General features: G+C 36.7%; 1 protein-coding gene across 7 annotated transcripts in view; it reads left to right on the forward strand.

The window, feature by feature from the left end:
• The window catches only part of CNKSR2 (connector enhancer of kinase suppressor of Ras 2), a 216,351-nt gene that overhangs the window by 51,272 nt on the left and 152,586 nt on the right, over positions 1 to 12,493 (forward strand). For all 7 annotated transcript variants that reach the window (XM_056498623.1, XM_056498634.1, XM_056498644.1 and 4 more), the window contains exon 4: positions 7,687 to 7,774. In XM_056498623.1, the coding sequence (XP_056354598.1) occupies positions 7,687 to 7,774 (88 nt within the window). The remainder of the gene's footprint in view (positions 1 to 7,686; positions 7,775 to 12,493) is intronic.

Below are 12,493 nucleotides of genomic sequence, written 5' to 3' on the forward strand. Positions count from 1 at the left end.
TTGATTGGAATTGAAGTTAGGCATATTTATTTCTGTTAATCCTGGTTAAGGTGTTGTTCTTAGAGCACACATCTACAATCCACCTGGAAAAAACTTTGTAAAATTTTGCATTGTGTGTAGATGTGTTGGTTTTCACTGCCACTGCGACTTCTGAATTATGTATACCTTATCTGTCCATGGCTTTCATGGTCTAAGAGCAACCTGAACGACTCAAGGATTTTGAGAACAGAAGCTACTTTTTTCCATCTGCAACAAAATTTTGTTACAATTTTGCCATATAACTTGCATCTTCAATGACACCAGTGAAAACATCCCAGTTGTCTAGAGGCAAGCATAAACTAAAAAGCAATGATAGCATAGGGATCCCAGAAAATTTTTCTGAGCCCCAAGTTTATGAGTGCTTATGAAGTAGCTTTCTCTCTGGTTAGGACACAGCCAGCTCTGGTACTGTACTCCCAGCTCAGTCCTTTTCCACTAATTTGCTGATACCTATTGGTATTGGAAGCATGATGGGTCCTGAATGAAGGGTGCTCAGATTCATCCATTTTCTCCCAGATCTCAGCAGACCACTGGACAGACAGACAGAAGGTTATGTCTTCTTTGTGTGTGAGTGCTGAGTTTGTCTCCTAATGAGTCAGAAGCTGCTTCCAAGTGATGACAGCCTTAGGAACAAAAGGATTTTACAAATCCTCTAAGCACCTCATTGTTCCTCTTCAAGTCCCACTGTATGTCGTAGGTTTTTCTTTCATGGGACATCTGGATTTAACAGGTACAGCTCATTACTGTAGTCTTGACTGGGAAGAGCTGTATTGCTCTTTGTGGAAGAGGAAGGACCCTTAGCAAACCTGAACTGAGGTGACATTTGATGGCAGCTTCGTGAGCTCTGTCTCTTCCCATTTCTCTTCTTGCTCTGCCAGCACAAACTTCTGGTGATGTCATGTTCCACATTGTTCCTGGCTTGATACGTTCTCTTCATTCACTCCCACCACACATCGTTGTCTTTACAACCAAAATCCCTGGAAATCTGTATTTCCTGCAGATTGCACTAAGCAATAAAATAATTTTTAGTTGTGCTTCAGCGCTTCTTCCTGCCTAGTCTAGTGTTTGGGCCATGCTATCTGGAGCAAGGACTCCTTATATCATATATCTTATGCATCAATAGAATATTTTAGATCTTAATAAGAATAATACCTGTATGAACTATAAACACAGACTTAGAGAATAGGAGTGAGGAAGGATTGATTGGTTTTAGGGCTTTACATGAGTCCTCATCATTAAAAAGAAACTAAGATAATGTGCCCTTTTTTATCTTTCAAGAATTTGAGAAAATACAGTCAACTTCCCATGAGATAACTACTACAGCATTTTGCGTCTGTTGTAGTGTCACAGATTTTAATGGTCGTGAATTAGGATTTGTCAAGCACCACTGGATTTTTTTAGTGTACTGTTTGACTCAGCCATCTGTGTGGGCAGAGATTCATATGTCTTTCACAGCAGCTCTTCTGTAGCTCTTGTTTTTCACACTAGCACTATCCCCTTTTTGGAAATAAAGAACTTAAACTGCTGCTGCAGATTACACTGCAGTCTAAGTAGGAGGAACAAAGAGATCTGGTGGAGATCGATTTCTGCATTCAGGACTTTCAGTGCTGTGGCCAGAGAAAAGCTAGCAGGCTGACAAATGTGCCTCAGTCTGATTAACTTACCACTGCTGTCTGGACATGTGGTACATGAACAAAATGGAAAAAGAATGTGAACAAAAAAACCTAACTGTAAATAGAAATTTTTGGTTATATAAAATGTGTGGTAAAATTGCTGACAGAAATAACAAAATGTAAAATTTCACAGTAAAAATGCTTTTTTGGCAAGTCTAGGTCTGCTTTTAGGGTCATTCAAAGAGTAGTGGGGTATAATCCTATAAGTTCTAAACCTCAGATGGGCAAATTATTATGGTATGGCCATAAATTGCTACAATTTTGCAAAGCAATTTTATCTATATATAAATGCTATTAAATAAGGGTAAAATCTGTGCCTGAACATTTGAATGTTTGAATGTCAGCTTCAGTGCAGCAGGACAGGATCTCCAAGCCTTACATCATGGGCTTTTTTTTGGTGATGTTTGATATGTCAGAGAAGTGCAGCCTGCAATGATTTAAATGCTCTTGGTTTATGACTGAACAATTGTAGGTGTTCAGGTTTAGCACACCCTTAAATTCTGCATTGCATGAAAGCATTGTAGTAGGAGAACACATTCCCCACTCCAAAATGGATGTCCTTTCTTTCACCATGGTGACATACTCAATGCATACATTTCCTTCCATTGTAGGTAGAATGTGTTTAGCTGGGTTTCTTTGCCTCATTGTTTTTGGTGAATGAGCCCTGGTGATTTTTATGGTGTGACTACTTTGTAGTTTAAAGTAAAGAGGTCCATTGTTTGTAAGACCATAACTTCTTACTTACAAAGAAAGTGTTACTGGTTTAGAGTCCCCATTATAAGAGGCTTCATACAGTCCTGTTAGCTGTGCTTGGTTATTACTTGTCCTGATGGTAAATCTGCTTTACACCCAAGATGGTGGGAGTAAACAAATGAAAACCCAAGCAAAAAGAAGCAAAATAATTTGGCAATTCTTTACTCAACACAGCAGTGTTGCACTATCTGTCAACTGGGTTTTGTCTAAAACATTTGAATCTTGTTTCCTTTATGCATTTCCCTTTTTAGTGGCTTGAGTGGTTTAGCATACCTGTCCGTAAGTGCTGCCTCAGAGTGCTATGGTACTTAGCTGTATTGTGCTCCTGGAACAGCTGTAAATGTTTAATAGAGCACTCATTTAAAGAATTCCTTTATCCAGTGTGAATTTTACTACATTCTTCCCTGATTTTACATAAAGCAGTTCCATTAGAAATACAAATGAAATGTTTGTTTCATGAAGGCCTAAAATGATGAATCTTAGATGGCTTAGGCACAGTGTAATACAACAGTATTGTGCATTCAGATTTTTGTTTGACCTTAATGTGTTGCCTCTGAAGACTGAGTTGTATTACTGCTTTGGTTACCTCTCTCTTTGAAAGATTTTGGACTATTATGTTTAATCAAAAGGCTCTGAGGATGTTTTTTCTTGTTAGGGGGCTAAAATAAGTATGATATTGGTTTTAAACCTCTCATAGAGTCTATTGTTATAAAATATCTACGTATGACAACTAGTGGTGAAATATGATTAATTTTTGATTCGGGTTATGCTTTTGCTAGCAGCAGTCTGTGTTTGTCCAAAGTGCAACTTTTTCAAGTGAAATTGTTATTTCTATATATTATTTTCCCGTTATGTTATATGAAGAAGACAGATGAGGAGGCTAAAGCATATTATGACAAAAAAGTTGATAAAATAGAAATACCGAGGTTATGCATCTCCTTCACAAATTTTTAATTGTTTTTGAAGGATTTTTCTTCATGTGCAATCAGTAGTTGTGACTATTAATAGCTGTTACATTGTATTGTTTCTTAATTCTGTGATGGAATTAGCTGTGCTATGTTAATGTGACTGGCTTTTCTACCAGTCCTGCAGGGTGGTTTCATGAATGAATGTTTGATAATAAAATTTATTTTTTCATTCTGAAAGATTCTGATACTGCTAAGAATGATAATTAGGTCTCAATTCTTAAAAGTGTACACCCATGCATATGTGCTGCAGCCTGTGTTACATGTGTATAAACAAATTCACATTTCAGAGGTGTTAGATTATTTATGTCAAAAACTTGTTCAAAAAAGTGTGGAAAGAACCAGTAGCTTTTTCATGCCTACGTCCTATAGGTCAGGATATTGAAGCCGATTGACTTTGGTGTTTATAAAAAAAAAAGTAAGCACCAATGTTCTTTCCCTGTGGGTGAGGTGTTTTCAATGTCTTCATCTTACCCTCATGTCTCATAAGGTTCACAGTGTGGGTTTGCACAGTGGAAAAATTTAGAGGTTCCCACTTTTCCAGCTGTATTCATGATCACAAAGCATCTACGAACTTAATTATCCTTCAAACCTATTACCCACTCATTTGTGAAAGTGGTTTGAAAATGACTAATGGCTTCAAGTGTTGGAAAGGGAAGGCTGGAGAAAATGTGAGACTAAAGGCAAAAGCACCCTGCATGTGCTTGCAAAAGCATTCATGTGATTGTTTAAATTTATTTTCCTTAAGATATCAGGTGTAGAAGGCTTAGACAAATTATTAAAAGGGGAAACAAGCATAGGTTTGGAAGAGGAAATGAGTGGAAAGGGTATGTAGTCAAGCAGGTGTGCTGTGGAACTACAAAGGTGTTTTCATGTGGGTGTTGCAAAGCAAATCACAATTTTGAGGAAGAACGAATTATAAGAGAAACAGTAAAAAATGTTCCACAGAGAGGGAAATGTGTATTGGAAATGACTGTGAGAGGTAAGACGATGACACACTGAGATCAGTGTTAAAGCAGGAATGGGGGCAAGATGTGTCCCCTGTCCAAGACAGTTCTTTAGTTCTTGTTTAACTTTAAAAACACTGAATGGGACAGCATATGTGTTGAAAATTGGAATTTCTTTCTTAGGGAATTTTCTTCACTGGAGCTATATGTGGTACCTCAGACTTGGAGGTCCAAGGGACTGTGAAAATTGTGGCTTTGAAAGAAAAGCCTAGAAATTACAAAGTGATAGAAATGACTGCCAAGGAAATTTTTTTAAGTGGAGAGTTGTCTAATTAAACAGGGAATTTCTTACACTTGGTGCATATCTTGAGGAGGAAAGTGTTTTAGCAGCCACCTGAAGTTGTAGTATATGTAGGCTTTTTTTGCATTTATGCAAGTTGATTTGTCTGGTCATAGTCAATAATATTGTGTTGTTTTAAAATTATAAACAATGGATATATTATCAATGAAGAAATTCTTTTTAAGATTGGTATTTTACACTTGCAAAATCCAGTCAGTGATCGTACAGTGAAGTTTCTGCTGCTTATTTTGATTGCAACTGCCTGCATGTTGTTATACTACGTCTTGCTGGACTTTGCCTACTGAAGTTGAGGCTTCAGAGGGAATACCAAAATGCATTTCCTTTGGAGGCAAATATTTAGAGACCCTTACCATTTATCCAGCTGCTTTTGAAGTAGTGGTTGTGTAACTGTTGCCTCCAGGGATGTGGTCTGAACTGGGAAGGGAAAGGAAGGGGAATTGCAATTTTACTGGTCCACTTTGCAGCAATACCCCAGAGAGGCATCTGCAGGAATTGATGCAAGGAAGTTGGTTTAAAAGCTACAGAGATCTGCAGAGGAGGCAACTGGAGGATCCCTTAGATTTTCTGCAGGAGCAGAGTTTATATATATGAACCTGTCTCCTTATCTAAGTTGTGAAGCACTTCTCAAAATCTTACATCTTAGTTGTTGATTTGTAGTAGTCTTCTCCCTCTTGCTGACACCCCTGCTGTTGCTTCTCCCTCCTGCTTGACATGCTGTTGCCAGTAAGTCTCCACTGTGATAACTTAAATGTAACTACAATGAGTAATGTCTCAGATCCCTTTGCCTGTTCTTTAAAGTCAACAAAGTTTATTTGGGGCTTTTCTAATAATCTTCACTAAGAGTAATGGTGGTAAAAAATACCATTATTTCCCTCATGAACCATGAAACCAAACTAAATTACAAAAGTATGAAGGAAGATGATGTGGTATTAGAAGCCAAAGCCTACTGTGTGTTTTTGTTTAGAAAAATGCTGGAGGCTGTGAAATGTCAAATAGATTCCAGTTGTGTAATTTCAGGATAAAATTATATTAGCACCCGTACTTAAAGTAAAATAATACAATTTGCTGGTTTGATTCCATTCATCTTCAATGAAAGTTAGTTCCTAAATGAACATGACCTTTTAAATCAAGGTTTCAGATAGATTTCAGAACCTCAACAGTTATGATTATGGAAGGAAAAATCAGTGGTTTTGTACATCTTGACTAATGTACTTATTTAAACACAATTATCACAGAATCACAGAATCCCCCGAGTTAGAAGAGACCCATCATGATCATTGAATCCAACTCCTGGCCTTGCACGAGACACCCCAAGAATGCACCATGTGCCTGAAAGTATTGTCCAAATACTTCTTGAACTCAGTTGTGGTTCATAACCAAGCAGTTCAGTTACCTTTCATCCTTTAATATGCTCATATATCTCATAAACTTCAGAAATAATCTCTGGGTGTGCTGGTGGGTTGGCCTGCTCTAGTGTGGACCTACTGTAGGGTTGTCATATGCTGCAGAAAACTTGGACTCTGAACTGTCTGTGTCCAGTAACTTACATAAGGCACCTTTTGGAACTTAAAAAAAATGTACATTTTAAAAGAATGTAATGCTTTTCTCTTTAGGAAATAAAGGCAGAAAGTGTATGTCATTGTGTGATGTATTATATAACATTAAAGCTGGTAGACTTAACTACACACCTCAGAGTTAATTTTGACTTAGGAACCATCAGGGCTGGATAGCGAGCCCTGGAGAAGAAAGAGACCATGAGATGAAACCATCAGAGATGGGGGAGTTCTCATAGGGTTATTAATGGACAATTCCAGATCTGCTTGGACTACAATTTCAGTAATTCTGTGTTTAGAATTACTGTAATTTAGAGACCTATTAGTACCAGTAGAACCAGAGTATTTACAGCTATCACTTGAACTTGCTTATAGCGAAGTTCTTTGTACTGGAAATGTATTTAGGCTTAAATAAGGAAGGCATAATACCAAACAGTGCTGTAAAACTCTTAAAGCTATATGCAGCTGTGTGTGAAGAGATGAAAGAAGCCAGTTGGGGAAGAGATTAGTCACCCATCCCAATTTAAAGACAACCACACTACCACCTGTTTTTTGTTTGTTTTAAGTATTTGAAGCAGATATATTAGGGACAAGTGCCATCTTTGTGATGCTAATAATACCCATAAAATCCTCATTTGCAGCACTGATAAAGTCAGCCTCTCAACTCCTCTTAGAGAAAATAACAGTCCTGCCTAGTGTTTGGCTACTTCTTGAATGAAGAATATAGGTCATATATATGAGTTTATAGATTGAGAGGCTTGTAGTACACAAATCAGATGATTGCCAGCTTCCCTAACCAGATATATTTTAGCAGTGCTTCTGGAAAGCCAGCAGGCTCCCAGGTAGGCAAGCATTTTAAATATCCTAATGTGGAGTTTTTAAAGTGTGGGACACATGTAGATAACGTCTGTGAATGTTGGATTACACTGTTCATTTCACTAAGCAGTTCTGACTGTAGCATAGTGTGGAACGTTGGGTTGTGCTTCCAGTTTAGGCTTTGCAGCCACTTCTCAGCATTGATGCATCTCTGGCTTTAAATGCAGTTTCCCCCTCTAGATAAAGATTCTGCTTATTCAGTCCCTCTACTGTTTCCACCAGATAGTAGATTAAATCCCAAGAATCAGTGAATCAGTCAAAAGCTTCCCTGATCTCATTCGCATCTGGACACTATTCATATCACAGGAGGAAGTAGTGCCTCTGTCTTTATAAGAGTGTTCCCAAACCAATGCAGAAGGTCAGCTGGGCTTCTTCTGGGGGAGTAAAGACAGTCCAGAAGTAAACTGTTAGAAATAATACTTTTATAAATGGAATTTCTGAAGGAGGCACTTAAAATCTGCAAATGGATATATGCTAGTGCTATTCAACTTTTTTTTTTTTTTTTTCTTTTTTTTTTAGATCACCTTTTGCTGCTGTCACAGATTACTCAGTAACAAGAAATAATGTCATACAACTCTGTCTGGAACTAACAACAATAGTACAACAGGTATGAGACAGTCTGCTTAGCTTCCTGAACTGTAAATGGCTATTACTGTTTTCCCCACAATTTTGTTTAACCCTGGCTATATCATTGTCCAACAAAAATAAGGGGATACTAGTATTTAGTAAATGCTTTTTAAAAATAGTATTTTCTGGTTTTATTGTACTAGTTTGTGTTGTGCTGTGTATATGGCTCTGCATATCTCAGCAGTAATATTTATCTCTAGTGTAATATAATCACTGTAGAATGTGATAATTACTGGATATTTTCTATGTTTCATTTCTTATATTTTGTCTTTAAATTTTAATTACCTCTCTGGTTCAAAAGATCTGTATATATCGAACTTTAGTAATCCTCTCTTTCTTGAAGTTCATATAATCTAGACACCATTGAAACATGTATCTAGATGATACAAACTTTAGGAAAGTGAAGGGGTTAGAATATTTTGATTATATTTTTGTACATCCTGCCTTCAAGAAATCTCAAAGTAGTTACTGAGAAGCACTTGTTTAATGAGCTTCACTGGGGAGTGCAAACCTGGGAACCTTCCCCACCCTTCTGTGTGTGGGTAAGGTCTGCCTCTGTCTGCTTGTTGTTCTGCTCAAATGTAAAGTCTCTTTGCTGCCAGCAGAAGTTTAAGGGATTGTTTGCACTTGAGAAGGTAGAGTGGAGAAAAAGGGAGACAGTGGTCTAGGTAGGAGCACTGAGGAGACTTTTTCTGGTTTTCACAAGCGTCGCTCCAAGCTAAGAAAAACTAAATTTCTGACCCAGCTGCCCACACTGGTCATTTTCCACAGTAGCTGTGCAGCACTGTCTTTAGATAGTGTTTCCCCTATTAATGAGAAAGTGGGTAAAGTAGCAACCACAGCAGTATTTCCCAAGAATTAGGTCAATATCAATTAATCTTAAAAATTCATTCCTATCCATGATATTGTTAATTCACTGTGGTGTAGGTTGATATTTCTCTTATGTATATTTTTCAGTGTGAATGAGAATAAATGTTAAAATTTAATACCTTTGGAGAACAGCATTTTTACCTTCTCCAAAAAATGACGTAATTCTGCAATCAGAAAGTAGTTCATGAATTCATTCTTTGAAATCAAAAGGAGCATTTATGTGCCTAAATTTAAGCATGTACTGAAATTGAATTGGGCTGTATTCAGAAGAATAATGAAAAATTCCATTAGTAGTCTCAAACACATGTGGTTTGAGCTCTACTTAAAATAAATGCATTCCAATGTAGCATTTCAAAATGTCTTAGCTGCTGTTTTTTAATATGCTCACTGAACACACTGAGAAATCTTATTGTGCTTTCTTATGGCTGTGAATTAAATCTTTCAATATCACCTCATCTCATGTTTTTTCTGTCTCAGAATCTTGTTTTCTTTTGTATGCAAAGTATTTTTTATTACCTTATTACCTTTTTTTTTGTGAAAAATTTGCAGAAGGCAGTGCTGCAGATTTTCATTTTAACAGTAGTGAACAACTTCTTATCATGCTTAAAGGTTTATAAAAATATACATTTATATATTATTTATAAAAGTTCTGTACATTTTTTAATATAGTTGAACTTTTTAAAGACTTTTGTAAAATTTAAAAATTGAACTTCAGTATCTGAGTTCCATCAGTATTTTTTTGCATTGAATTACAGTCAATGTTCAGATTATTAACTAAAACCAAAAAAAACTATTCTTTAGTCAAGGTGAAGAATAAAAAGTGCTAAACTTAAGGTGGCTTGTTTGAATTATTTTGCACATTTTGAAGCTAATTGTAATATCGTGTTTCTTCATAGAATTAAATGGTATTATTGGGTTGTGTCCTCCTCATTATCAGAGCTAAATGGATAATGAAGCAAACTTACAGTATTGCGTCACTCTTGTAAGGATGAAGTCTAAGAAAACCTATTGAGTATCTATGTTTTGACCTATAAATAATTAGAAAATTTGGAGGTACAGACAGATTTTGGAATAAAATATGGGAAGACACATGCTTTATTTTAACTCTTTAAGTTTTCTCTGTGTGTTGCACATTGTCCAGGGCTTGACAGGCCAGTGTGCAGTGGATATTTGCCAGTGAGAGCAGGTCTGTAGCTTACACAGGTCCTTCAGACCACTGCAAGTTATTACTGTAACCTGCACTAATCATCTGCTTCTATGCAGCTACTTTATTTTGGCTTAGGTGTTTTTTTTCTCCTCCCTTAGGATTTTAGGATATTGTTTCATAGCCTCTTCCTGCAGGTTTTGACTCTTAATACTGTCTTCCTCGCTGATGGCTTCTCTAATTCAGGGCTTGCATTCTTGTTCATTTTTATAATAAATTCTTTCTTTGCACAAAAACTGGAGGAGAAAAAAAAAGGACTTAAAAACCAAACAAATTCATGAGACTGTTATGATTTTTGCTACCATTTCCTTATATTCTCTCTCCTAAACATATCTGCCTCTGTAGGAATTGAAGGCTGAGAATTATCTGTACTTTTTTCCGTCTGCTATGCATAAAAAAAGGCCTGTTCTTTCTTGATGGTACAGGGACTATGGATGAACAGGTTGTGTGTGTGTGTGTGTGTGTGTGTGTTTGTGAGAGTGAGATAGATTGTTTTGGGTTGTGTATTGTTCGCATTTGGTTCTTTCACAAATTCAGATTTGTGTCAACAGAATTGTTCCAGTCACAAATGTGTTTCAGGAAGAACATGACAGAATGCCTTGATGGTGTTCATGAAGGTCTTGCTGTTGACTTACATAGTTGGGTTATTCAGCTTCAGAGGGTGCCAAGAACTGCTCCTTTTGAGTGTGCTCATTTTGGTTTAGAAAAGTAGCAGTAGTTACATTGATAACTTTAAGGACCAGAAGATTTCTTGCTTTCTTAGGCAATCTGTAGATAGCTTTTATTATCATTCTCAATGGTCTTATCCTCAGAAATTCATTAAGGTTTCACTAAAGAATCTTTCTTCTTTAGAATTGAAACCCTGGAAATCTTGGGAATATCTGAGAAGTCTTATTTTATATTGACTTTGTAAGTTACCAGACAGTTAAAGGAAACTTTGCTGCTGTACACTCTATTTCTTTTACTGCTCTTTAATAGTGATCATTAGTAGCCCTCATCACGTTTTTTACTTTCCTTAATCAGCTTTCACAATGATTTGCAGTGTTTATTTAGTTTTAAAACCAGTGATGTTTATCTTGCAGCTTTAGTGAAGCTCCAGTAGAAGCATAGCTGTAGGCCTGTAAATACTCCTTTAGAAAAGCTTCACTGCATTTAATTCTCTGCCTAAAGACCTCTTTGAAGAGCTGTGGTGAAAGCAGTGCTGTGTAACTGGGGTGGAGATGGAAAGCAGGCACTTGGCTGACATGGATCTGTCTTGCATTGTTGACACAGAGCACACTTCTGACATCAGCTGTCTCACAGCAGCTCTAGGAGGTAACCTCAGATTTTGGATGACACAGGGTGAGACCCTGAGTGATGCAATCTGGGAGATGGCAGCCAGGATGGAATATAGCAAAGAGAGACCAAGATAATCCTACACAAATGCAATGTCTGGACTTTATGGGCACTTGTGATTGAGCTAAAAGCTGTGCTGTAGAGCATACAGAAGTTCTCTGTGCACTACTTTAGCTGATAGGTTTGGAACTTTTTTCCCATTTAAAGACATTTGAGATACAAAAAATAAAGTGTCCATCTATTCCTTGCCCAATGGACACACTCTTCATCCCAGGGGATATTTCTGTTGGGATTTTAGCCATGGATGTTTTTCAGATAAAAGATATTGGAGAGGATAACAAATTATTTCTTGGGCAATGCACTATTTTTTATGTCATTGTGGGTTTTGTAACCACACAGCTGTAAAGCCAAAAGAGAAATGTTTTAAATGTTAAGTTTCACTGAGAAATAGAAGTTCAGGCTTGTTTTCCAGTTAAAGGACAAATAGGAAATATGCCTTCTTAGCTCCCCTTCTCTGACTCAGAATCCAAATGCAGTAATGTAAAGTGGTTCTATTAATTTGTTAATCAAATTAACAAATTGACAGAAGCAAATTCATGAATGAAAAATAATTTATATCTGAATACCAGTCTTACAAATTATCTCTCATTTAATCTTTTCTATCACAATTTCTCACTTTTGTTTTTAAGACCTAATTGTTAAGGACTTTAAGGACTCACTAAATATAGCTTAAAATTTTAAAATTTCAGGTCATGCCAAATTGCTAATTATCTCAGGAATCTAGCTAATATAATGGTTTTAATAGTTCAGTGGTGTGAAGCTTCAATTGGATCATCATTAAAGCTGTTATGCACCTCTAGATTGTAGGGATTTTCAAAGCAAGATGTGTTTGCTGGAGACAGTTGCATATTAAATTTTAAAGTTTTTTATTTACATTTTTACGTTACTCTTTCCACCCCAACTTTACTACCAATTGCAGAAAAAGCTGCTGTAGTAATAATCCCTTCCTTCCCCCCTTTTTTAGCTAAAAATACTTAATAATGAGGGGGCCACATTCCAGAAGTTTTTATATATATGCTTAGCACACTGCTAATACAAAATGCCCTATTTTTGATAGGTGTTCAAGTAAGGGATAAGTGTACAAGCAGGTAGCTAGATGGATGTGGGGGAAAGTTAGAGCTAAGTAGCTCCTCTTGAAAACAGTTTACAGGCAATATCTGCCTATGTATATGAAATCAAAAGGGTCTTCATAGGAGAGTATTATAAGTCATTGTAAGTAATGCTGTAAGG

This window comes from Oenanthe melanoleuca, chromosome 1, assembly GCF_029582105.1.
Source record: "Oenanthe melanoleuca isolate GR-GAL-2019-014 chromosome 1, OMel1.0, whole genome shotgun sequence".
NCBI lineage: Eukaryota > Metazoa > Chordata > Aves > Passeriformes > Muscicapidae > Oenanthe > Oenanthe melanoleuca.